This window comes from Eubalaena glacialis, chromosome 4 (assembly GCF_028564815.1).
Source record: "Eubalaena glacialis isolate mEubGla1 chromosome 4, mEubGla1.1.hap2.+ XY, whole genome shotgun sequence".
Classification (NCBI taxonomy): Eukaryota; Metazoa; Chordata; class Mammalia; order Artiodactyla; family Balaenidae; genus Eubalaena; species Eubalaena glacialis.
In genome coordinates, this window is record NC_083719.1 from 188,181 (window position 1) to 215,641 (window position 27,461).

Here is a 27,461-nt window from a genome sequence, read left to right on the forward strand (position 1 = left end):
CCCTTTAAGTGTGCTTCCCCAAACCAGGATTTGGGGTGGGTGCTGTGAGGGTGTTGGGATTCTGGGTGGACGTCAGTGATCTATAAATGGGTCTGGGGCATCAGAAATTGGGTATCCGTGGGGTCTGTTTTGGAGGACCTGTGCTGGTTGGGGATGGAGCCTGGGGGCTGTGGGTTTCTTATCTGTGGTGTCTGATTACAAGGAATGTCACTGACCACACTACGTGGGGTTGAGGTAAAGAATCTGTGTGGCTCAGACTGGCCTTGTGAGCTCATGGAGGAGGGTCCAAGGGGGTCTCTGAGGATCTCCACGCCTTTCCATTTGGGTACCTCTCTGTACTTCAACACACTTGTGAGGACACCAGCCCACGATCCCAAATTGTACTCCGGTGAGGTCGGTCCCCAAATTCCTGACTCCGTGAGGCCTGGGACCTCCAGGTGCTCAGGTGGACTCTTCCAGCTGGTGCCCCACTGCCGCAGCCCAAACCACCCCTTAGCCTGTCTCCCTGTCCCCCATTAGACGGAGGTGTACATAGCGGGGGCCCCTCCTCCCCCCGGGGGGCACTGTGGTCATCTGTCCCTTGAGCTCTGGCCTGCAAACACCCCAAGCTCAGGGTGAGGGCAGCAGGCATCCAGCCTCTGTGGACTCTGTTCCCCTGTGACGTGGGAACCCCGCCCTCCACATGCTGGCTTTCCTATCCGCCTCTTCCCAGATCCTGCACCTGTGGCACCTTGGGCTCTGGGTTCATCCCAGATTCTCGGGAAGCTGGAACCCCTCAAGCTGGTCTCAGGCAATGGCAATTCATGGCTTCAGTGAGGAACCTGCCCAGTACACAGTTTAATCTCCAAGGATCACTGGGGGCCTGACAGAGCAGACACTGAGAGGCCTGCTCTCGCACCGCATGTCAGCCTTGGTCAGGGAATGGTGCATGTGTGATTAGGTGCCTTCCTTGATTCAGGGAAGTGAGGGGAAGGGGAGATGCAGGATGTAAAGAAAGGTCTGATTGTGTGTGGTACAAATATACTCGGGTGGGTGGTACAGACGTACTCGGGTGTGTGGCACAGATAGAGGTGGGTGGTAGAGGTACAATCAGGTGTGTGGTAGAGGTACAGATGTGTGGTACAAATACAGTTGTGCAGATACACACCGTGCACAGACCCTCAGTGGAGTCGGTGGTCTGAGCCAGTGGACGCACGTTGAGGAGTGGGTGGGGACGTGGCTGCGTCCCTGGAAGGAACGAGCGCAGATGGGCTTAAGGTTTGGGGGTTCCGTCCCGAGCCCCAAGCCCCTGCCCAGGCAGGCGTGCAGCAAGATGAGGGCTCCTTTCCTCCAAGGCCGCACCTGATTGGTCTAGCGGCCAGTCGGCCACACGGGGGCAGTGCTGTCCCGCCTGCAGGGATGCCTGACCCTGGTGCTTCATCTGGATCCAGAGGGGTGACCTCGAGGGACAGCCAGCATGGAACTTACAGAAGCAACAGAGAAACCAGAGGGAGTGGGGTCAAGTGAGGGTGGCAACTCCATTCTCAGGCTGTGCCCCGTCCCCTGGGAGTCGGGGTTCGGGGATGGGGCGGAGGAAGTACTGCCCGGGAAGCCGGCCTGGCCTCCGGGAGGCTCACAGGGAGGCTGCCGCCCGTGGTGCCTGTTCATCTGCACCCGGCACGCCGCCCCGGCCGCCTGCTCTCGCGTTCCGTCTCTCCACGTGCGCCGTGTGCTGGGGGCATGAGGCATGTGCTCAAGACACCGGAATTCTGGCCCAGGTTCAAAGTCGGTGCTTCATGAAGAGGGAAATAGTCCAGGACAGGTAGGACGGACTACCTGTGGCCACCGCCCTGGTCACCTCCAGTCACCTCAGCCAGCTGGGAGGGTCACCTTCCCAGTCCAGGTGAGCCTGGTCAAGGGCGGACCAGCTGGGAGGTCCAGGGCGGCGGTGGAGGCTGTCACCCCTCGCCTGTGGAGGGTCGGGGGCTGCAGGCAGAGCTGATGTCAGATGCACACTCTGCAGTGTGGCTGAGTCAGTCCCCATGGAGTCCCCACTGGGTCCTCTTCCTGAACTCGTCTGACCACAGCCCCCAACCCACAGGGGCCGCCCGGCTGCCCTGGAACTCGAGGACCAGAGGGGCTGGGGCACCGTGTGCCCTCCTCACCTCACACCACCTGACGGAGGTGGGCCCAGGCCAGCTCGGAGTTCACCGCACGGCTCCGTTTAAGAGCACGTGTGCGTGTGCGAGGGTGCATGTGAGTATTTGATGGGTGTCCAGACTAGAGGCTCCAGGAAGCCAGCCCATGACTCCAGGTCTGCCCCTGAGATTGGGAATGTACGTACCTGGTGGGAAAATGGGTAAAGGTGGAGATTCTTACCTGTTGTGCATGTGTTAAAATATACATAACATAAAATTTAACATTTTAACCAGTTTTAAGTGTACAGTTCACTGGTATTAAGTACACTGACAGTGTTAGCAACGATCACCACCATCCATCTCTGTAACTCTTCATCCTGTAAAACTGAAACTCTGTCCCCATAAACATTCCTCCCCCCTCCCCCGGCCCCTGGCCCCACCATCCTCCTCCTGTCTCAAGGAATCTGACTCCTCTGGGTCCCTTACGTGAGTGGAATCCTACAGGATTTGTCCTTTTGTGACTGGTGTATCTCACTGAGCATAATGTCCTCGGTGTCCATCCATGTTGGAGCCTGTGTCGGAATTTCTTTCCTTTTTAAGGCTGAATAATGTTCCATTGTATGAATGGACCACCTTGTGTTTATCCTTCATCTGCTGATGGACACTTGGGCTGCTTCCCCCTCTTGGCTATTGTGAATATGCTGCTGTGAACATGGGTGGACATACATCTCCTCGAGACCCTGCTTTCAGTTCTTTCAGTTATATCCCCAGAAGTAGTGGATTATATGGTAGCTCTATGCTTAATTTTTTGAGGACCTTCCATACCGTTTGCCACAGTGGCTGCACCATTTTACATTATTTTTCCACATCCTTGCCAACATTTGTTATGTTTTGACAGTAGCCATCCTAACAGGTATGAGGTGGTATCTCATTTGTGGTTTTTATTTGCATTTCCTTAATGATCAGTGATGTTGAGCATCTTTTCATGTGTTTATTGGCCATTCCTGTGTCTTTGGAGAAATGTCTATTCGCATCCTTTGCCCATTTTTAAATTGGTTGTTCGTCTTTAATTGTTGAGTTGTAGGATCTGTTCATATGTTTTGGATATTAATCCCGTATCAGATATATGATTTGTAATACTTTCTCCTATGATAGGTTGCCTTTTCACTTTATTGATAGTGTCCTTTGATGCACAAAGGTTTTAAATTTTTTTTTTTTTAAAGATTTATTGATTGATTGATTGCTATGTTGGGTCTTCGTTTCTGTGCGAGGGCTTTCTCTAGTTGCGGCGAGCGGGGGCCACTCTTCATCGCGGTGCGCGGGCCTCTCACTGTTGCGGCCTCTCTTGTTGCGGAGCACAGGCTCCAGACGCGCAGGCTCAGTAGTTGTGGCTCACGGGCCCAGTCGCTCCGCGGCATGTGGGATCTTCCCAGACCAGGGCTCGAACCCGTGTCCCCTGCATTAGCAGGCAGATTCTCAACCACTGCGCCACCAGGGAAGCCCAGGTTTTAAATTTTGATGTAGTTTAATTTATCTTTTTTTCTTTTCTTGCCTGTGCTTTTGGTGTTATATGCAAGAAAGCTTTGCCAGATTCAGCCATGAAGCTTTTCCCCTATGTTTTCTTCTAAGAGTTTTATCTCTACTTTAGGTCTTGATCCCTTTTGAGGTAACTTTTGTATATGGTGTTAAGTACGGGTCCAACTTCATTCTTTTCCAAGTGGATGTCCATTTCCCCACCATTTGTTGGAAAGACTGTCCTTTCCTCATTGAACGATCTTGGCACCCTTGTCAAACATCATTGACCATATGTGTGAGGGTTTATTTCTGTGCTCTCTATTCTGTTCCATTGGCCTATACTTACCCGGTTTATAGATAAAAAAGTGAAGGCCCAGAGAGGGCCCATAATTTGGCCGAAGTCACATGGTAAGTGGTGGTTAGGCTGGGATTCGGATGAAGGGTGCCCTGGTCCTCGCCCTGTTCATGCAGAGGTGGGGAGCTCAGGGGGCGCATCTGACCCACCCACTCTTCCCACCAGATGACACTCCAGACCAGCTGCGCTGGGCCTCACCTTGTTTATATAGGTTCAAACTAGCTGCCAACAATTCAGGGAAGTTTTAAGATGGCAAAGGTCCCACTGAATTTGCCTTCAAACAGTGCAAAGAACCAGAGAGGGAAATACCTGCCCCCAAGACCCAGAAAGGGTAAATTCCAGGGAGAAGCTGACAGTCCCCTAAGAGCCAGGGAAGGCTCAGGAGCGCAGTGGCAGCGAAAGGGGTTGGGGAGGACCCTACACAGGGGCGTGGAGGAGAGCTGGGGGCCCCTGCATAGCAAGCCCCATCACCCCAGAGCAGGAGGTCAGAGAAGCCCACCACCTGAGATCGTGCCCACAGGTACCCACCGCCCAACAAGCCCACCACTCTGTCCATTTAGGGCAGTGCCTCCCTCTTGTGTGAGGCTCAGGAGAGTCCACCTGACATTTGTGAAAGGGGCAAAGCAGGGACTACAAGGAACATCTCAGAACCCCTGTAGTCCACAGCCAGTGTCTCAGAGACGACCAGAGACAGGTGTCCATTAAAAAAGAGCCAACTCTATAAGAAAGAAATAATGCAGAATGGAAGTAACTCAGAAATTAAAGATAGAATATCCGGAAGGGAAAAAGTTAAAGAATAAAAACCGTAGGGAATAAAAATTCAAAACTGAAAAGGACCTTTTCCAGAGCTAACGTTGGTGAGGTGAGGTTTGCAGGACAGGGTGCACAGAGGACCACCGGAGCCCAGGACACGGAGGAAGCACAGGTGAGCTGGGGTGGACCTCAGACACAGCAGGCAAAGTGGGTTCCACCCTGCAAGTCCTTGGTGGAGCCATGGTCAGCTGAACAGGAGACAGTTTCTGAGAAACGTTCCTCCTGTGTTCCTTTAACTGGGAAGTTCCTGGAGAATGTGCTGCAGCAACACACAGGGAGTCACCCTAGAGGAGGCTGGGGTCCTGAGTGGGCAGTGCCTGGACGGACCGTGCAGGTGGGGTGGGGGACTGAGAAAGACTGACTCATAGAGCCTGCGGAAGGCTCATTCCACGGGGCCACCAAAGGATGTGGAGGACAAGGCAGGTTCAAAGAAAACCAGGCAAGTGAGTCATTGTTCAGTGGGGGCTGGAGTTGTGCAAGAAAGGAAATAACTGTAGTAAGTTGGCCCCCTCCCTTCCCTCTCCCCCCTCCCTCTCCTCCGTCCCTCTCCCCCTCCCCTCCCCTCCCTCCCCTCCCTCTCCTCCCTCCCTCTCCCCCTCCCCCTCCCTCCCCTCCCCCTCCCCCTCCCTCCCCTCCCCTCCCCCCTCCCCCTCCCCTTCCCCCTCTTTCTCCTTCCTCCCTTCTGCCCCCACAATGGCTGGTTCTGGGCTGTGAGGCTGTAGCAGGTTAGGGTTAGAGATGAAAGTTCCTGTGCCCCCCCCCACAATAAACCCAAATGTCAGATAGCCAGGGACGGTAGGGGTGGCCTCTGCCTTAAGCTGAAGGAAATGACAGGACAGATATTCAGGGAAGAGTGTTCCAGTCAGAAGGAACAGCACCTGCGAGGCCCCAGGAGCAGGCAGAGGAGAGGGCAGAGCCTGGAGGGTCTTGGCTGCACCCTCTCCACAAGCACGGGGTCCTGTGGATCCTGACCCTGAAGGTAGCTCAGCTTCAGCACACGGGTGGCCCCAGGCCATGCCGGGCTCCCCTTCCAGGCCACAGCTCCCAGGGCCAGCTGCTTCCCTGGACGGAGGGCACTGTCCCTCCCCTGCTCTGTGCCGCATGAGCAGTAAATGTGCAGGCAACTGGTTTCCCACTGGACCCTTGAGTTGGCTGAGACCCTGAGGGTCTGCTGAGGGGTGGGACCTGCCCACCCCTCCTTGTTTCCTGCTGACAGGAGCCTCAGAGGAGGAGACGTCGGGAGCAGGGGGCCGTGTGGCCAGGCTGGGGTCTGTAGGGGCCTCAGGGTGACTGCTGGCACCAGGCAGGGGCGCTGGGAGGTGGAGGTGCGGGGTGGGGTCAGACCGGGTGGGAACCCTGGCTCTGCCCATCCCCTGAGGCACCTCACCTTCTCCTACTTCATCTATGACCCTTGCCAGCCGCCACAAGCAACGTCTCTGGTGTTGGGGAACAACCCCTGAATCGCATTTATTGACTCAAATGTCCCTGTGCCAGCAGAGCTCCTGGTTCACTCTCTGCTTTGCCTGCGTCCCAGGCACCCCCTGACTCTAATGCAGTCCTGGACCCCCAGCCACATCCGGGCCTGCTGGACGGACATCCACTGGGTGGCCCCTGCCCTTTCCTGGGGCCTCTGTCCTGGGGCCTCCTGGGAGTGAGCCTCCGGGGAGGCACCTGGAGCCCCCGCTGCTGGGCCCCTCTCCACCTGCAGGCGGGGACCCTGGGCCTCCCACGGACACTCCTGCAGATTCAAGGGTGCAGGTGCATGTCGGCCACCCTCGCCTGGCGGCCTCTTCCTGCACCTCCCTGCCCCCACCCTGCTGCAGGCCAGGCGGGCACCCCAAGCTGACAGACCTTGTATGATGGCAGCCTTCCCAGGAGTGGGAAGCCCTGCCTGGCTGTGCCCACAACGGGAGGGGCCCTCAAGGGACGGCCCGCAGAGACAAGGGCAGCGGCCGGCTCTCGACAAAATGCTCCAGATGTTTCTCTGGCCTCCAGGCGAAGCGAGGTGGGGGAGAGAAAGCACAGACCTGAACAAGGACTGCCCGAGCAACACAGCTGTTCCCCCTGGGAACCGTGCGGCCTGACACCTGCGCTAGGCACCTGCAGGGTGACAGCACACCCCTCGGCTGGTGTGTCGGGGGGGGGGGGGAGGGTGTGGAGGAGGAAGGGAGGGGACAGGCGGGCAGAGCCAGATAGCAGTCAAGCTCATGTAGCTGTCACATCACTGAGCTCCCAGGACGGCCACGTCTGAGACACAGACGTGGAGACACGGTGGGCAGTGAGGGCCAGGGGGCACCTTGGGGGCTGCCTCTTTTCCAAGCTCTCTTTCCTGCCAGGTGTCGGCCACCCTGCCACCCTGGGAGGACAAACGATCCAGGAAAGAGGAATTTGTCCCCAGCTGGTGGGAAGTTTGGGTGGAGTGGGAGGTCTCGGCCACACGGAGCCCACTTGCAGCTGGAGGTCCGAGTGCAGAGAGGAGGGAGGTCCTGAGGAGAAGGCCTCTGAGCTGCAGCCCCAGAGGGGAAGCGCTGCGGTGCGGGGGTGGGTCAGGGTGGTCACGGTGGAGAAGAAAATAGGGGACGCCCACACGTACTCTGCGAACTGGTGTGTGTCTGCAGGACCTGTGCGAACAGGAAGTTCAGAGGGAAGTCGTGTCCGGCTGACCTCGTGGGAATGCTGCCTGGGGGGCCTGGAGTCACCCGCGTGCTGGTGGGAACAACGCCCAAGGTCTCCCACGAAGGGGGCTCACCCTGAATTCCTGGGACTTCACAGGTGGCACCTCCCTGGCAAGTGTCATGCTGTTCGTGTCCAGTCCCGGTGACTGCCCCTGGGTCTACAGAGACTACAGGCTTTGGGGACAGGCACAGCCAAGGTGGGATGGAGGGAAGGAGGGGGAGGGGACACTGGTTTCTCCTGCGCCTCAGGCTGCGCAACCTCACCTGCCCTTGTCCTGCCCTGGGAAGTGGCAGCAAGAAGCAAAGAGGCATCTCGCTCAGGCTGGTTCCCGATGGGACTGGGTGGGTGGAAGTGACTGATGCCTAGACAACAGGCTAGAAGGGGTTCCCTGAGACACGTGGGCGCTGTCTTCCCATGCAGGGGATGCAGGCTCTGACTACAAAGCTTCAAATCCTCGGGGCACCCACCCAGGTGTCTCTGCCCGCATTCCTGGGTCTGAGGGTTCCCCTACAGGCCTGGACTTGACAGGGTGGACCCACCTTACCTCTGCCGCTCCAAGATATGCCCTCCCAACGTCATACACATGCTTACTTATTCTTTTTAACAAAAAGAAGAAAAAAGAAAAAACCTACAAAAATGGTACAAAAGCACTCCATGCTTCTTGCAAAATGGTCAGGAATGGTGGAAATTTTTAAAAAGTAAAAAGAAATTAAAGTTCACCTATAACCTGAGTTATTCACCCAGATTTTTTTCTGTGCATAATGCACTTTACATTTACTGTATTTTTAAAGTGGTTAAAATCAGCAGTTGCATCTTGATCCTTTATTGGATCTTTTATTGGATCAAGATGCAACTGCTGATTTTAACCACTTTGAAAATACAGCAATACAGCTGCATGTTGGTCCATGTCAAAAAATAATATAAGACCATTCACTCAGCTGACACTTTTGAGCCCCTGTTCTGCAGTAGATGCGCTGCTCTTCCTCGGATAGAGGTGAACAGAACAGACCTGGTGAGTTTACCCGTTAGACACAGAAGCAAAGAAACACCTGCTATAATTTCAGGCAGGAATATGCCCTACAGAAGGCAGAGCAGGGAGAGATGGACAGCGGTGGCCTTTGACTTGAGGTAGATATTCTCTCTGAGGACACGGGATCAGAGAGCTAGCCCTGCGAGTATCTGGAAAAGAGCTTTCTCAGAGTGGGAGCAAGTGCAAAGGTCCTGAGGCACGCACGCTGGTCTGTGAGGCCGGGGAAGGTAGCTGGGGCTTGGGTGGGGGCGAGATTTTCCTCAAGAGCCGGGCAGGTGCCAGGAATGACTCCCTTGGCTGCGACTGACTGTGGGGTGGGCGCGAGCGCTGGAGACCCCACAGGGCTGGCTGCGGCGACGGTGGTCGGTGGGGCTTGGGTGGGGGCATGGTTGGTGCTGAGGGGTTGCCTGGGGACCGCGAAGGGACTGGGCGTGCAGGGGCAACACAAGCCCCCACCCCACCCCCGCCGGGGCAAGGACGGTGGCAGCGGTCGGGGCCGAGGTTTCCGGGAGGGGGGCCCTCAGACCTTGGGGCAGAATGCCCAGGATGTGAGGCCAGGCTCACGGCGTGTCCCGGGGGGCTCCGGGACCAGACACGCAGGCCGAGCCCAGTGAGGGAAGCGGAGCTTTCAAAGTCTGGACGTGTCCGCCAGGACGGAGGAGGGGAGGGGCCGGATGGTCCGGGTGGAGGAGGGGGAAGGAGCAGCCAGAGGGGTGGGAAGGGCCCCGCTGGAGGCCTGGCTCCTTTGAACCAGAAATGTCGGGATCGAGACTTCCACGAACTGCCCTGCAGCTCCAGGAAGGTGCAGGGTTAAAAGTATTACATTAATATTTTTAAACTGTAAAACCCTTTGATTTGAGCAACAACCTAATTGGAGCAAGCGGAGCAGGACATGCTACGCTCACGTTACACATTCGGATCCGGAGGCCGGGACCCAGCTGCTAGGGGAGTCTGGGCCCCGCACCTCCGCCCCGCGGGCAGGTGCGCGCTCGGCCTCAGCGGGCGCAGGTGGAAGGGGGCGCGCGACTGCGGGCGAGGAATAGAGGGTCTGGGGATCCCGCGGGGAGCACGGGGGCCTCGAGGGGCACAGGCACCCTGGAGCGGACAGACCCTTGGGTAGACCACGAGGACACGAGAGGCGCAGAGCGCGACCCCACCGCGGCGCACACAGATCCGGAGGACCATGGGGACGGGGCGGGGGGGCGCAGGGCGGGACCCCACCGTGGCGCACAGAGATCCCGGGGACCACGGGGACGCGAGGGGCGCAGGGCAGGACCCCACCGTGGTGCACACAGACCCGGGGACCGTTGGCCGGGCGGAGATGCGCGCGCGCGCCCCCTGCCGCCTCCCGGGCTCGGTCGTCTCCGGGGCGGGGCGGCTCGCGTGCCGGGGTGGGGCTGTCCTTCCGCGGCCACAGCCGCCGCCTGGTCCCCGAGATGCGAGCGCCGGCAGCCGCGCAGCCACAGCTCCCTGTCCCCGCGGACACCTTCCGCGGGCGCGCTTGAGCCTCCGCGCCCCGCCGGCCGGGTAAGTGCGCTGGACGTGCTCCGCAGGTCCAACTCCGCGAGGGAGACCCTAGCGCAGGGCCGTCTTCCCAAGGCTCCCGCACCCTCGACCCCCCCATCCCCCTCCACTCACCCCATCCTCACGTCGCCAGGCCCTGGGGTCCAACGGGCAGCTTCTCACCTAAAAATAAAAACAGGGCTTTTGAGGAAAGCCAGTCCACTTTCACTGCTTGCGGTCCCTCAGTTTCCCGGCCTGGGAGCGTCCGACCCCCGCGCTGGGGGAGCTGGGCTAATTGCCCTTTGCTCTTGGCCCAGTTTCTTTCGGAACTGTTTTGGGCAGATGCTGGGGGGCGGGGGGGGGGACTTTGAATTGGACTCCTGAGCCCTCTCCAGGGCAGCTGGTGAGGGGAGGCCCCCAGCCGGGGGTCCCAGAGCTGGGGGTGCACAGCTCAGCCCCCTCCTTCGCGGCCGGGAGCGCCAGCCTTGGTTCTCACACTCTGGAAGGGCGGAAGGCGCGTGTTCCAGGAATTCACTGGGTTTCAGTTAGTGGCACCAAGAAAGTTTTTTTCCCTAAAGTCTTATTTTGAGTGGCGGAAAATCCCAGATTGTGGATACTTTGTGAGAGGCACAGACCCTCAACACTTCAGGGACCCGGTGTTGCTGCTGTGACACCCCCCCCTTGGGGAGGGGGCTGCCCACAGGGCAGGTGACCAGCCAGGGTCAGAGGTCAGAGGCCTTGGGCAGTTTGCCCTTGGGTTCCTCGTCTGTTTCCTGGTTGGTCTGAAGGGCTGGGGCCGGAGGCGTCAGCCCCCCTTGGAAGCATCCAGTGGGTCTCCAGCTGTGGCCGCCCTGTGACTCACGCGGGCCTCTGTGTGACCAGCCACAGGCTCTGGTCCTCGAGGGGCCGGGCGCAGAGGGGGTGCGTGAGTGTGTGCCCTGGGCATCTGCCCCCTTGCTCTGGGCACTCAACAGTGGTGAACTGGACTTCTCCCGGCCTGGTCAGCAGCCCAGCCCACCCAGGACACTCTCCAGGGGCCTCTGGCAGAGGCGGGCTTCTGAGCCGGCTGGCCTCCACCCAGCGTCCGCCATCAGGGCCTGGAGCCTGGTTTCTGCAGCCTCCTGGGCCCAAGCCCGATCCCGGTGGAGGCCTCAGGACCCACTCGTGGTCAGCTGAGCAGCCGGTGGGCAGTGTGGCCCTGACGGGGCCTGTGCCACCTCCAGCAGCCATGGCTGCAGGCTCCCTGTTTACGGATGATGACTTCCAGGTGGGTACCGGGCAGTCTGGACTCGGACCGCGTGCGTTGTTTCCCTCTTAGCTCAGTCCCAGAGCGGTGCGGCCCCGTGGACGGGGCACACATGCTGGGCGGGAGCCGAGGGCACCGCTACATGGCATGGGAGGATCTTTTATTTTTGTTTTTCGCTTGTGTGTATTTTCTGAAATGGTCAGCTATTATTTTTACCATAAAAGGTTCTTATGAAAGTTCAGATTTCTCTGAGAAACACAGCTCAGAGCTTCTGGGGAGCAGGCCCTCGTGCTGCCTCAGTGGCGCATTTCTGTGGGGAGTTTGGTCTGATCCGATGAGGGCTTCATCTTTTTGAGGAAAGTGCACAGTATTTAGTAAAATGGAGCCCATATTTAGGATTCCTAGGGCAGGAATTGGCAGGAACTGGACCCCAAGCCACGGCTATTCCAGGGGACAACGGCTGGCCCCCTTGATTTCTCCCCCACCCCCGAAGGGGTACCTGGAGAGTCTTTATCTGCCCTGGTGTTTTTTGCCATAGCCCCTGTTTTTAGGCCCCTTCCACCAAGGGAGGACGGGCCTTGTGGGCCAGCTGGCAGGCCATGTGCGCGGCTGGGGAGGGCCCGCACCCGGGAGCCTGGACCCTGTCTCGGCTCCTGCTGTGGGGAGGGGGTTTTGGCTGGAGGAAAGTGAGGGGCCGGCTCTGCCCCCCCGAAGTGTCCTCTGGCCCCTGCTCATCTTCCCTGTCGCCTCCAGCCCGCACCACCCCTGCTCTGAGCTCGGACTCACTTAGGGAATGGTGGTGCTGGGGATGGGCCTCCTGGGGCCGAGGCAGGTCAGCCAGCCCCCTCACCTTTGATCTTGAGGGGCATCCGGCCCCTCTCGTGTGTGGGGAAGCATCCCTGACCGGTTTCCCCCCAGGCTGGGGCCAGGCCGGGTCCAGCTCCAGCCTCTCCTGCTTGAGTTGAAAGCCCTTGCAGTTCAGATGGGATGACCTTGCCCGCCGGGTTCCAGCTTCCCAGAGAAGCGCAGGCCTGGTGGCCGTGGCTCAGGGTGAGCCGAGAAGGCTGGACCCTTCCGAAGCATCCGTCCACCCGTTCCTGCTCCAGCCTGCGGCCACCGGGGCCCTATCCCCGCTCACCCACCCCAGCCCATCTCTCCAGAGCTCTAGTGTTTCCTCTGCCGCGTCATCCCCAGTAGCTTAAAAACCAGCTTTTGACCCCCAAGCCCCCGCAGCTGCCACCCATCCCTGCCTCTCCTGTCAGAATGCCCCACAGGCGCTCCTAGCCCCGCTGCACGGTTCTCTCCTGCCACGCCCCGTCTTCCTGGACACTCCAGACATTTTATTCATGTTTATATACAAATTTGTGTTCTTTGTTTTTAGTGAGGTAAAATTCACACTACATAAAATTAACCATTTAAAAATTTACAGTTCAGTGGTATTTATTGAGTATATTGCCAAAGTTGTGCAACTACCACCTCTAATTCCAAAACATTTTCTTCATCCCAAACGGAAACTCTATACCCTTTAAGCAGTCACTCCCCATTCTTTTTTCCTCCAGCCCCTGGCAACCATTCACCTACTTTCTGTCTCTGTGGGTTTGCCTGTTCTGGACATTCCATATAAATGCAATCAATATGTGTCCTTCTGTGCCTGCCTTCTTTTTCACATAGCATGGTGTTTTCAAGCTTCGTCTGTGCTGTAGGGTACCTCAGAGCTTCGTTCCTTCTCATGGCTGAGCAATAGTCCACTGTGTGGATGGACCACATTTTGTTTATCCATTCGTCAGTCGATGGGCATTTAGGTTGTTTCTGCTTTTTGGCTCTTGTGAATAATGATGCTGTGAGTGTTTGTGTGCCAGAGTTTGCTTGAACATATGTTTTCAGTTCTCTTGGGCATATACCTAGGAGTGGAATTGCTGGGTCGTATAGTGACCCTATGTTTAACTTTTTGAGGAAATACTAAACTGTTTTCTACAGGAGCTGTGCCATTTTTCATCCCCACCAGCACAGCACAAGGGTCCCAATTTCTCCAGAATCTCACCAACACTTGTTATTTTCCTTTTTTTTTTTTAAATATTATGGCCATTGTCGTGGGTATGAAGTGGTATCTCATTGTGGGTTTGATTTACATTTCCTTAGTGACTAATGATGTTGAGCATCTTTTCATGTGCTTGTTGACCATTTGTATGTTTTTGGGGGGAGAAAGGTCTATTCAAGTCCTTTGCTCATTTTTAATTAGGTTGTTTGTCTTTTTGTTGTTGAGTTTTAAGAGTTCTTTAAGTAGTTTGTATACCAGACCTTCATCAGATATATGATTTGCAAATATTTTCTCCCATCTGTGAGTTGTCTCTTCACTTTCTTGATAGTGTCCTTTGAAGCCCAAGTTTTAAATTTTGATGGGGTTCAATTTATCTCATTTTTCTTTTCTTACCTGTGCTTTTGGTGACATATCCAGGAATCCATTGCCAAATGTAAGGTCATGAAGATATAGCCCTATGTTTTCTTTTAGCTCCTACACTTAGGTCTTTAACTAACTTTGGTTAATTTTTGTAAAGGGTGTGAGGTAGGGGTCCAGCTTCACTCTTCGGTATTGGATGTCCATTTGTGCCAGCACCTTTTGGTGAAGAGACTGTTCTTTCCCCATTGAATGGCTTTGTTGAAAATCAGTTGACCACATTATGTTTATTCTTGTGCCACATTTCTCTTTTTTCAATGCTTTTTAAAAAAATTTATTTATTTAATTAATTTATTTTTGGCTGCGTTGGGTCTTCATTGCTGCATGCGGGCTTTCTCTAGTTGCAGTGAGTGGGGGCTACTCTTCATTGCGGTGCATGGGCTTCTCACTGGGGTGGCTTCTCTCATTGCAGAGCATGGGCTCTAGGCGCATGGGCTTCAGTAGTTGTGGCACTCAATAGCTGTGCCTCATGGGCTCTAGAGCACAGGCTCAGTGGTTGTGGCACACGGGCCTAGTTGCTCTGTGGCATGTGGGATCTTCCCGGAACAGGGCTCTAACCCGTGTCCCCTGCATTGGCAGGCAGATTCTTAATCACTGTGCCACCAGGGAAGCTCTCAATGCTTTTTAAAGACCTTTTTATTATGAAAATTTTCAAATCTTTTACAAAAGTGGAGAGAATTTTATAACGAGTCCAATTTATTCATCAAGTATCATAGATGGTCAGCTGGCAATATTGGCTGATTCAGTGTCATGTAAACCCCACCCTGCTCCGCAGATTACACAGAAACAAATTGCTGACGTGTAATCCTTTCACAGGTGTTAGCGTGTATCTCTAAAACATGTGAACTTTAAAAATCAGCTTTTTATGTTTTTTACTTAATTTTTTGTTTGAATTGAGACACTTTAATTCATATAAAGAAGTATTAACAACAGCAGAAAGAGAGCTCGGAAGGGTACTCAGGGCTGAGGGAGGTGCCGAGAGGGCTCGCCTGTACCTGGGGGTTCAGGCTCTGGGCTGGCGGAGATGTTTCGCTGAGTTTCCCAGCCTCTGTAAGAGGTGAGCAGGAACAAGAAGACACGGGGGACGCACGGGAACCAGAAGCCCCTCACTCTGCGCTCGCTACAGAGGAGAAATGCTCGAAGGGTCCAGCCCATCCGTGCAGAGCAAGCCCGAAGGGTACCAATACCCCGTTTCCCAGTGGGGTGCCACCACCTCCCACTCCTGGCCTTGCTGTGGTTGCCAAACCTTGACATCTGCGTAGGTTATCAACCCCACAACACATCGTTGTCATTGCTGTTTAAACAGTCAATTATCTTTCAGAGATAGTTAGATAGTAACAAGGAGTCTTGCATTCTTACCCGTGCAGTTACCACTTCCTGTGCTTTCTGTTCCATTTTGTGGATCCACGTTACCATCTGGTATCATTTTCCTTTGGCCTGAAGACACTCTTTCACATTTCTTATAGTGTGGGTCAGCTGGCAATGAATTCTTTCAGCTTTGTTGTGTCTGAAAAAGTCTTCATTTAGCCTTAATTTTTGAAAGATATTTTCAGAGTTTAGAATTCTAGTTTCAGGTTTCTTCTTTCAGTGCTTTAAAGATGCTGCCCCACTGTCTCCTCGGGTACATGTTTCTCAGGGGGCAAATGCTGTCATACTTACCTTTGTCTCTTTGTACCCAATGCTATTTTCTCGGGTGGCTTTTAAGATTATTCTATTTATCTCTGGTTATGAGTCATTTGATTATGATGTGCCTGGTGTAGTTTTCTTCCTGTTTCTTGTGCTTGGGGTTCATTGACGTCTTGAATCTGTAGGTTTATAGTTTTCATTGTTTGGACAAATTTCTGCTATTATTACTTAAATTTTTTCTGTCACCTCTATTACCCTCCTATTCTTTAGGGCCCCAGTTACACATATTAAACCTGTTGAAATACCTAAATATTTAATTTTTATTTTGGTGCTGTTGTAAACGGTATGGTTTTTTAAAAATTTGTATTCCAATTGTTCATTGCTAGTGTATAGAAACACAATTGACTTTTTTATATTGTCCTTTTTCCTTGTGACCTTGCTGGACTCAATTATTATAAGTTATAAAAGATTTGTCTTAGCCAAATTTTGGAATTTTCTGTATGTACCATCCTGTTGTCTGTGAACATTAAGGGGAATGGTGATAGAGGACATCTTTGTCGTATTCATGATCTCTGGGGATGTATACAGTCTTTCACTGTTAGGTGTGATGTCAGCTGTAGGTTTTTTGGTAGATGTCCTTTATCAGGTTAATTAAGTTCCTTTCTATTCCTAGTTTGATGAGAGGTTTTTTTTATTATTATGCATGGATTTGGATTTTGTCAAATGCATTTTATGTATGTTGAGGTGACCATATATATTTTTTTCTTTTATTTTTTAATAAAGTGAATTATACTGGTCAATTTCTGGATGTCGAATCAGGCTTGAATTCCTTGAGCAAACCCCATTTGTGATGTGTTGTGCTCTTTATATATTGTTGGATCCCATTTGCTAATATCTAATTGAAGATTTTTGTGCCTATGTTCATGAGGGATTTTCGTCCATCGTTTTCTCAAAATGTCTTTGGTTTTGGTATCAGGATAATGCTGAACTTATAAATGAGTTGGCAATTTTTAATTGAATTTTTAGTTTTCTGCAAACAATTGGTATTATTTCTTCCTTATATTGGTAGAATTTACCAGTGAATCCATCTGGGCTTTTGCTTTTGTTTGTTGTTGTTGGAATAAATACAGGGCTAAACAGGTTATCTGTTTTTTCTTGAGTGAGCTTGGTAGTTTATGTCACTCAAGAAATTGGTCCATTTCACCTAAATTGTTGAATTTGTGGGGATAGTATTTGTTTTAGTCTGCTTGGGCTGCCGTATCAAAATACCACAGACTGGGTGGCTTAACCAACACCTAAAAACAATGAAAATCTATTTCTCACAGTTCTGGAGGCTGGGAAGTCCAAGATCAAGGTGCCTACTGATTTGGTTTCTGATGAGAGTGCTCTTCTTGGCTTGCACACGGTGAAGACACAGCTCTCCTCTCTCTTCCTCTTCTTATAAGGGCAACAGTTCTATCAGATCTGGGCTCCACCTGTATGACCTCATTTCACCTTAATCACCTCCTTAAAGGTCCATCTGCAATACAGTCAAATGGGGGATTAGGGCTTTAACATATGAATTTGGCGGGCACACAGCTAAGTTCATGGCAGTGTTCTCTTATTTTCCTTCTAATGTCTGTGGGATCTGTAGTGATGTCCCTTCTTTTATTCATGATATTAGTAATTCATATCTTCTCTATTTCTTGATCAGTCTGGCAAGAGGTTTATCAATTTTGTTGATCTTTTCAAAGAACTAACTCTTGGTTTCGTTGATTTTTCTGTGTTTCCATTTTAAGTTTCATTGATTTTTCCTCTTTATTATTTCCACCTTTCTGCTTGATTTGGATTTGTTTTCTCTTCTAATTACTTAAATTGGAAGCTTAGATTACTTATTTGAAACGTTTAATTGTTTTCTAATATAAACATTTAATGTTATCAGTGTCCATCAAAGTACTGCTCAGCTGTATCCCACAGAGTTTGATATGCTGTATTTTCATTTTCATTCAGTTCAAAATACGTCTAAATTTCTTTGAGACTTTCTCTTTGACCCATGGTTATTTAGAAATGGGTTGCTTACCAAATAGTTGGGAATTTTCCATATATCTTTCTAGTTTAATTCCATTATTGTTAGAGAACATACTTTGTATTTTTATTCTTTTAAGTTTGTTAAGGATTGTTCTAAGTTCAAGAATATGGTCTATCTTGATGAATGTTCCATGTACAAAGAATGTGTATTCTGCTGTTGTTGGCTGGAGTAGTCTATATATTTCAATTAGTCTACATCTGTTGTTGTTTGGATATTCTATATCCTTTGTGATTTTCTGTTTGTTTGCTCTATTGATTACTGAGAGAGGAATGTTGCAGTTACTAATGAATTATCTTTTCAGTTTTATTAGTTTTTGCTTCCTGTATTTCGAAGCTGTGGGTGATGCATTCTCATCTAGGATTGCTATGTCTTCTTGGAAAATTGGCCCCTTTATTCTTTTATAATATCCCTCTTTGTCCCTGGTAATATTCCTTTGTCTGAAGTCTGCTTTGTCTGATACTCACACAGCTACTCCAGCTGTACTTTTGATTAGTGTATCTTTTTTGATCCATTTACTTTACCTACTTATGTCAATAGTCAAAGTGTGTTTCTTGTACTTAAAGTGGATCCATGACATGTTTCCAATATTTTCACTGCACTTTCTGGACAGGGTGGAAATCGTGTGTTTGACTCTGCTTCCTCTTCCAGGTTGTACACACTTGAGGCCAGGGGAGGGCTCCTAACCTCCTCTCTGGGTCAGCTGGCCCCGAGCCTGGTGTTGAGGGGTCACCGGTCTGCAGGATGTTTGTGAGGGCTCAGACATCCTCACTGCACGGGAAAATCAAGATTCTGATGCACTCCCTGAGGTGATGGGCGAGCTGACCAGCCTCAGGGCACAGACACCGACTGCAGTGTCCGTGTCCACGCTGCTGGTGGAGGCCAGCAGGCATGGTCAGCTGGGCTCAGTGCGGCTGTGAGTTAGTGGCCAAAGTGGAAGCCCAGCATGTGGAGTGGTGAGAGATTTTACGTAGAAAAGAGGAAGCCTGTGTGCCTAGAAATACAGGCCGTAGGGGAGGAGTGGGAGGGGCAGCCTGGCCGCAGACGGCACTGAGATCACCCGCCTGCCCGGAGCCCTGACCCAGCACACGGTCCTCGGTGCCCACGGCCACGTGTCCTGCTCTCGGACACCCTGCGGAGTGGCTCCTGTTTCCTGGCGCCGCAGGGTGTTTACCTGCCGGAAGCTTTCCCAGCACAGGGCTGTTCTCTCAGGAGTGTGGTGACAGGGCTGCGTTCTCTGGCCAGGCTGGCGGCCGCAAGGCTGCCCATCAAAGGGGAGAGGTCATGAGCCGGCTTCAACCGTGGCTGAGGAGGGGATGGTTCACCCCTCCCTGCCCCCACCCCTCCCACCCCCCACCCCCGGTCCCGGTCGTGCCCCCGGGCATCTCGCTCAGCCAGCGCTGGGGGCCGGTGCCGGTCGTGCCCCCGGGCATCTCGCTCAGCCAGCGCTGGGGGCCCGTGCCGGTCGTGCCCCCGGGCATCTCGCTCAGCCACTGCTGGGGGCGGACAGGGCGCCGGGCCTCCGCTGCCGCTCCTGCTGCCTTGGTGGTTTGGGGGGGTATGGAGGGCACTGGGGTCTCTTCAGTGTGACCAACTTGATGCCCCTTTTTTCCTTAGGGCCCGAGACGATGATTCCGCCGGGGGAGTGCCTGTATGCCGGGAGGAAAAGAAGGAAGCCCATTCAGAAACAGTAAAGTATCCGTCTTCTGTTTTTGCTGACTGTTACTGATGGAGGGGAGGCATTTGTGTTTTCATTGAAAAAAGTGAATTTTAGAAACAAAGTGAATGAGGCGAGGTTTTGGTCAAGCCTTCCTGAGGGTGCGGGGACCCGCAGGACCAGCGGGGGTCGGGCTGGGCAGGGGACACTCTTGGTGCTCGGGAGCGCAGGTGGGACCCTGGGCCGCCTTCCCAGCCCTGACTGGACGCTGAGGTCTGGCCCAGGGTGACCCTCCCCACCCCCCCACCCCCCACCCCCGGTAAGACCCCGTCCTCATCCTTGGCTGCATGCACCACAGTGCCTCTGGGCTTCACCCCAAGCGAAAGGAGACCGGGGCTCGTCCTCTCGGCCTGGGGCGTCCGGGGCGCGGAGTGGGGTGGGGGAAGGGAACCCCAGGCACGGCCCCCGCCAGCCCCGGGACACAGCACCACGCTCACATCCCCCACCTGCCCGTGGCTGGCCAGTGGGGCTCGGGGCCATGAAGCGGGTGGCCTGCAGTCACGGAACTGGTCTGCAGAGAGCGGCTCCCAGAGCCCAGGGCTGCGTCCGTCCTGGGACAGGTCCTGTGGTGTGTCCGCCGTGGCTGGGGCTGTGTGTGTGTGTGTGTGTGTGTGTGTAATACAGATGTGTGAATGTGTGATGTAGCTTCATGTGTGTAACACAGCCCTGTCTGGGTGTGGGCGTGTGTGTGTGTGCACCTGCAGTAGTGTCTATGTGGGGATCTGGGTTTCTGGGACCCAGGCCACCCTCCGGGCCCCCAGGGGCTGCAGGACCCCATGAGAGGTCGACAGGAATGCGGGCACCTCCAGTCCCAAGGATGGGTGTCAAAGGCTGGTGAGGCTGGACTTTGGAAAGTGGTTGTCACCTGAGTCACTTGTGTGGCCGCTGTGGGCCTTGGGATGGAGCCAGGGTGCTGGGGGAAGTGTTCAGCCTGGTCTGCAGGTGAGAGGGGGCAGGTGCGGGGGGCAGAGCTATGCACCAGGAGGAGGTGGTGCGGGGGGACTATGTCCTGAGCTCATTTGTTCTGGTGAGAACATTTGTCACCTTAAATAAGGAAAGAAGTACCTACCTGGAGAGGCAGCTGTGTACACCAGGATCTGGGGGGCTGCGTACACCAGGATCTGAGGGGCTGCGTACACCAGGATCTGGGGGCTGTGTACACCAGGGTCGGGGGGCTGCGTACACCGGGATCTGGGGGCTGCGTACATCGGGATCTGGGGGCTGCGTACACCGGGCTCTGGGGGCTGTGTACACCGGGATCTGGGGGGCTGTGTACACCGGGATCTGGGGGGCTGTGTACACGGGGATCTGGGGGGCTGTGTACACCGGGATCTGGGGGGCTGTGTACACCGGGATCTGGGGGCTGCGTACACCGGGCTCTGGGGGCTGCGTACACCGGGATCTGAGGGGCTGTGTACACCGGGATCTGGGGGCTGTGTACACCGGGCTCTGGGGGCTGCGTACACCGGGATCTGGGGGCTGCATACACCGGGATCTGGGGGCTGCGTACACCGGGATCTGGGGGGCTGTGTACACCGGAATCTGGGGGGCTGTGTACACGGGGATCTGGGGGGCTGTGTACACCGGGATCTGGGGGCTGCTTACACCGGGATCTGGGGGGCTGTGTACACCGGGATCTGGGGGGCTGTGTACACCGGGATCTGGGGGGCTGTGTACACGGGGATCTGGGGGGCTGTGTACACCGGGATCTGGGGGGCTGTGTACACTGGGATCTGGGGGCTGCGTACACCGGGCTCTGGGGGCTGCGTACACCGGGATCTGAGGGGCTGTGTACACCGGGATCTGGGGGCTGCGTACACCGGGCTCTGGGGGCTGCGTACACCGGGATCTGGGGGCTGCGTACACCGGGATCTGGGGGCTGCGTACACCGGGCTCTGGGGGGCTGTGTACACGGGGATCTGGGGGCTGTGTACACCTGGATCTGGGGGCTGTGTACACCGGGATCTGGGGGGCTGTGTACACCTGGATCTGGGGGCTGTGTACACCGGGATCTGGGGGGCTGTGTACACGGGGATCTGGGGGCTGTGTACACCTGGATCTGGGGGCTGTGTACACTGGGATCTGGGGGGCTGTGTACACCGGGATCTGAGGGGCTGTTTACACCGGGGTCTGGGGGGCTGTGTACACCGGGGTCTGGGGGCTGTGTACACCAGGATCTGGGGGCTGTGTACACCGGGATCTGGGGGGCTGTGTACACGGGGATCTGGGGGGCTGTGTACACCGGGATCTGGGGGCTGTGTACACCTGGATCTGGGGGCCGTGTACACCGGGATCTGGGGGGCCGTGTACACCGGGATCTGGGGGCTGTGTACACCGGGATCTGGGGGGCTGTGTACACCGGGATCTGGGGGGCTGTGTACACCTGGATCTGGGGGCTGTGTACACCGGGATCTGGGGGGCTGTGTACACGGGGATCTGGGGGCTGTGTACACCGGGATCTGGGGGGCTGTGTACACCGGGATCTGGGGGGCTGTGTACACCGGGATCTGAGGGGCTGCTTACACCGGGATCTGGGGGGCTGTGTACACCGGGATCTGGGGGCTGTGTACACCAGGATCTGGGGGGCTGTGTACACCAGGATCTGGGGGGCTGCTTACACCAGGATCTGGGGGGCTGTGTACACCAGGATCTGGGGGGCTGTGTACACCGGGATCTGGGGGCTGTGTACACCGGGATCTGGGGGCTGTGTACACCGGGATCTGGGGGGCTGTGTACACCGGGATCTGGGGGCTGCTTACACCAGGATCTGGGGGGCTGTGTACACCAGGATCTGGGGGGCTGTGTACACCAGGATCTGGGGGGTGCTGTGTACACCAGGATCTGGGGGGCTGAGAGCATTAATGCACAAATCAGCGAACACGGTGTGCAGCACAGGAGCTCCCTGCCTCTGTGCACAAGGGGCCACGTCCGCACACACGGCCGTGCACCTTCGACATTGTTCCTCATGGGTTCCTTGTCCAGCCGTGCAGGGCATGCCGTGATTTGTTGTCACTAGCCCTCCGCCAGCGTCCGTTCCGACTGGCTTACAGGCGCCGCTGTGCTGAGTGACTTCGTGCCTGGTGTTGGACTCGTGCTCGTAGTTGGAGAGGCCACCACCGTTTCCCTCGTGGGCCTGAGCAGGCTTGTTAACTGTTTACTGTGAAAGTGGTGGATTCCTCGGCTTTGACACAAACCCTGCGCCCGCAGCCCCTGCCTGGCCCCTTCTGTGTCTCCCTCACAGACTTGGGGTCAGTGAGGCATACACAGGCTCGCGCTGCCTGCCGTGCCGCGAGCAGTAAGTTTCCTGTCTTTGCCCGTGGAGGCTCACGCCTTCTGCCAGGATCCGTGCACAGCAGCCGGTAAGCCAAGGCCACAGCAGCAGGTTACCGGCTCGCAAGCCGGCAAGCCAAGGCCACAGCAGCAGGTTACCGGCTCGCAAGCCGGCAAGCCAAGGCCACAGCAGCAGGTTACCGGCTCGCAAGCCGGCAAGCCAAGGCCACAGCAGCAGGTTACCGGCTCGCAAGCCGGCAAGCCAAGGCCACAGCAGCAGGTTACCGGCTCGCAAGCCGGCAAGCCAAGGCCACAGCAGCAGGTTACCGGCTCGCAAGCCGGCAAGCCAAGGCCACAGCAGCAGGTTACCGGCTCGCAAGCCGGCAAGCCAAGGCCACAGCAGCAGGTTACCGGCTCGCAAGCCGGCAAGCCAAGGCCACAGCAGCAGGTTACCGGCTCGCAAGCCGGCAAGCCAAGGCCACAGCAGCAGGTTACCGGCTCGCAAGCCGGCAAGCCAAGGCCACAGCAGCAGGTTACCGGCTCGCAAGCCGGCAAGCCAAGGCCACAGCAGCAGGTTACCGGCTCGCAAGCCGGCAAGCCAAGGCCACAGCAGCAGGTTACCGGCTCGCAAGCCGGCAAGCCAAGGCCACAGCAGCAGGTTACCGGCTCGCAAGCCGGCAAGCCAAGGCCACAGCAGCAGGTTACCGGCTCGCAAGCCGGCAAGCCAAGGCCACAGCAGCAGGTTACCGGCTCGCAAGCCGGCAAGCCAAGGCCACAGCAGCAGGTTACCGGCTCGCAAGCCGGCAAGCCAAGGCCACAGCAGCAGGTTACCGGCTCGCAAGCCGGCAAGCCAAGGCCACAGCAGCAGGTTACCGGCTCGCAAGCCGGCAAGCCAAGGCCACAGCAGCAGGTTACCGGCTCGCAAGCCGGCAAGCCAAGGCCACAGCAGCAGGTTACCGGCTCGCAAGCCGGCAAGCCAAGGCCACAGCAGCAGGTTACCGGCTCGCAAGCCGGCAAGCCAAGGCCACAGCAGCAGGTTACCGGCTCGCAAGCCGGCAAGCCAAGGCCACAGCAGCAGGTTACCGGCTCGCAAGCCGGCAAGCCAAGGCCACAGCAGCAGGTTACCGGCTCGCAAGCCGGCAAGCCAAGGCCACAGCAGCAGGTTACCGGCTCGCAAGCCGGCAAGCCAAGGCCACAGCAGCAGGTTACCGGCTCGCAAGCCGGCAAGCCAAGGCCACAGCAGCAGGTTACCGGCTCGCAAGCCGGCAAGCCAAGGCCACAGCAGCAGGTTACCGGCTCGCAAGCCGGCAAGCCAAGGCCACAGCAGCAGGTTACCGGCTCGCAAGCCGGCAAGCCAAGGCCACAGCAGCAGGTTACCGGCTCGCAAGCCGGCAAGCCAAGGCCACAGCAGCAGGTTACCGGCTCGCAAGCCGGCAAGCCAAGGCCACAGCAGCAGGTTACCGGCTCGCAAGCCGGCAAGCCAAGGCCACAGCAGCAGGTTACCGGCTCGCAAGCCGGCAAGCCAAGGCCACAGCAGCAGGTTACCGGCTCGCAAGCCGGCAAGCCAAGGCCACAGCAGCAGGTTACCGGCTCGCAAGCCGGCAAGCCAAGGCCAGGCCCGACAGGCACAGGCATTCTTGCAAGTGGGGTTGCTCAGGCCAAGAGTGTGGCATTTGTGATTTCATAGGTGTCGCCAAGCCGGCCGGCACTGGAGGCGTGCCCTGCCGGGCACACGGTGTGCCTCAGACTTTGGTGAATTTGCATGTTCTTCTCATACGTGAGGCTTAGCAGCCACTGTATTTCCTTTTCTGTGAACTGTCTGTGTTGACAACGTTTGATAATTTTTCTATTGTATTGTTCATGTTTTTGCTTCTTGATTTGTAAGAGCTTGTTGTACATTGGGGAGACTAATTCTTAAATGTATTTCACATACCTTTCCCCAGTTTTTATTTTACTTGTGGTGTTCTTTGCAGTGCAGAAAGCATTTAATTTTTATGAAGTTGAATTTATTCATCTTTTACTTTGTGTGGCTAATTAATTTTATGTCACAATTGGAAAGATCTTCCCTGCTTCAAGTTTATGAGAATTTTCCCAGGATTTCTTCTAAATTTTTTGGATTCCTTAATATATATATTTAAATTTTGAGCACTTGGAATTTTTCCTGGTGTAAGGTGTGGGGTCTGAACCTCTCTCTTTTCCCCTGTGGCCACTGGTTGTTCCTAATACTTCTATTCGATAATCAGTGTTTTCCTCGCTGATTTGTAATGGCATTGGGCATCTAGACTCGTGATTTGAGGGGCAGTGAACGACAGTGGAGTGACTTGAACCCACTCCCCTGGCTGTGCCTGTGGACCCTCTGGGGGACGTGGCCGTGCCGGCTTGTCCGAGTGCCAGCGTCTGTGCATCGCAAAGGCCAGAGGAGCTGCCGGCGGTGTGCACGTGTGCGGGTGCCCGGGCCCACGGCCCCTCCTGGGGGGTGAGCCCCACGGGCCAGCTGCAGTACTGCCCCCTCGCCTCGCCGAGGGCTGTGGACTGTGGTCTGGCCCCATCCTCCGTGGATGGGCCGTGAAAGCCGCGAGCCTGTGATGCATGGAACCTGCTAGAATCCCAGGGTAGAACCTGCCCCCTGCCAGGCCCTCAGGGCTGGACCTGCGCTGGAGGGAAGCAGGGCTGGGGCGTGACCGCAGCGGCAGGTCCCTGCACTGCGGACCGGCACCTTGAGCTCAGAGGCGTGTGAGCGGCGGGGCTGCCCCCTCGTTTGCACTTTTGGTCTTGACTGGGCTGCGACTGAAGCATGCAGAGCCGCGCGTACTTATAGTGTGCAGTCTGATTGGTTTTGAGACGTGTAACCACCTGAGAAACATTGCCGAAGCCAAGGTCACAGACACTCCCATCACATCCGAAGGTTCCTTGTGCCCTTGTCACTCCTCCGGTAGCCTCGTCCCAGGCGACCTTGCCTGCGCTCCTGTCCAGTAGGCTGGTTTGCATTTCCTGGAATTTTCTATAAATGGGACCCTACACCGTGTGGGGCTTCTCTCCCTTGTCAAGATGATGTCGGTTCCTCCGTGGTTTGTGTGCCGAGTGTGTCCTTCTTATGCCGAGTGGTGCCCGTTGTGTGGATGAACCACATGTGTTTAGTCATCTCAGGTGGACATTTGGGTGGTTCCCAGGTTGGGGTATCACGAATAAAGCTGCTGTGAATGTTTACATACGGGTCTTTGGATGTAATGTTTTCATTTCTCTTGGGTAAACACCTAGGAGTAGGATTGTGGGTCACATATACAGCAGAGGAGGGTTTGAGTTTTTAAGAAACCACCAGACCATTTTCGAAAGCAGCTGCACCGTTTACATTCCTGGCAGCTGAGTGTGTGATTCCTCTACTTTCTCAGCGATGCCTGGGGTGTCAGTCTTGGTTTCAGCCCCTCCGATGGGTTGTGGTGGTAGCTCACCATGGTTTTAATTTGCGTTTCCCTAGTGACTAATGGTGTTGATATCCTTTCATGTGCTTATTTGCCGTCCATACAGCTTCTTTGGTGAAGAGTTTTCTAAATAATTTGCCTATCTTCTTATTGGGCTGTTTGTCCTCTTGTTGAATTGTAAAACTTCTTTACATATTCTGGATACAGGCTCTTGTTGTGAATATTTTTAACCAATCTATGCCTCCCCTTTTCATTTTCTTAATGGTGACTTTCAAAGACAATTAAAAATTTTTGAAAAAGATCAATTTATCATTTTTTTCTTTCACAAGTTTTTTTTTTTTAGTGTGTATCCTAAGAGTCCCAGGACTACTCTGAGGTCTCAAAGATTTTCTCACATATTTTCTTGTAAACTTTCATGGTACATTTTAGACTTAGGTCTATGATCTATTTTGAGCTAATTTCAGGTATTGTGTGAGGTAAGGGCTGATGTTTCCTTGTTTTCATGGCTGTCCAGTTGATTAGCACCATTTATTGAAAAGACTTTCTTTCCCTATTGAATTGCCTCAGTATCTGTGTCAAATGAATTGACCAAAAATATGTGAGTCTGTTTCTCGGCTCTCTGTTCTGTTCCATTGATCTATGTTTCCATCTTTTCTCTAATACCAAACCATTCGGAACATTGCAGCTTCAGAGAGGCTTATAGTCAGTCAGGCGAGTCCTCCAACTTTGCCCTCTCATTGGCTATTCTCTGTCCTCTGCGTGTCCATGTAAAGTCTAGACTCCCTGCCATTTCTGTAAGAAGTCCTGTTGGAATTTCAGCTGGGGCTCCGCTGAGTCCATGGATCCGTCTGGGGGCGTAGCACAGTCTTAACAATATCAAGTCCTACAGGCTGTGCACACGGTGTGCCTTTCTGTTTGTTTATGTCTCTTTAAGTTTTTCTCAGCACTGTTTTATAGTCTCAGTTTAGGCGTCTGGAATGTCTTCTGTTGGACTTGTCCCAGGTGTTTCATGTTTCTGGCTTCCCTTGTAAACCTCCTGCCAGCGAGTGGCCAGGCGCCTCCCGTGGCGGTGGTCCTTGTCCCCTCACCTCCTGCCGCGTCTCCACCCTGGGGAGTCGGAGCTTCCTCCCTGTGGCCCCGGGCTTGAGCCAGAGGCCAGCTCAGGGGAGCGTTTCCCTCCACGTGGCCCCTCTCACCCACCTGGTGGGGGCGGGGAGGTCCCTGCCCCAGCCCCCGGAACTGGAGGGGGGCTGCATGGAGGGGCAGCCAGGTGGTCTGAGAAAGCTGGAAGGACTAGAGCTTTTCCAGCACCTGTTTCTTCAGTTGCGAGTGTCCCCCCAGGTGCCCCTCGGGGGTGCGGGCTGGGAACAGTCACGGCTCGTCCCATCCCAGGCACACGTGGGCTGGGAGGGGCGACTGCTCCCCACAGCTCTACCCAGAGGTGAGATTTGAGCCGGGCCACCCTCTCCCCTTCTCTGGCTCCCACACCTGCCCTCAGCGCTACCTTGTTTTCTGGGGCGGCTTTGAGTGTCTTTCACTCCTGGGTGGGCCTCTCCTCTGGCCGTCAAGTGCCGGTCCACACGGGGTCTGCTCAGTCTCCCCAGGCCTCCTGGCTCTTTAAATTTTGGCTAGCAGCATGAGTAATGTTGGTGTA

General features: G+C 54.9%; 1 protein-coding gene across 1 annotated transcript in view; it reads left to right on the forward strand.

The window, feature by feature from the left end:
• Positions 1-9,942: 9,942 nt before the first annotated feature.
• The window catches only part of AHRR (aryl hydrocarbon receptor repressor), a 72,070-nt gene continuing 54,551 nt past the window's right edge, over positions 9,943-27,461 (forward strand). The window contains 2 exon segments of the mRNA XM_061187619.1: positions 9,943-10,033; positions 19,019-19,091. Of these exon segments, the coding sequence (XP_061043602.1) occupies positions 9,943-10,033; positions 19,019-19,091 (164 nt within the window).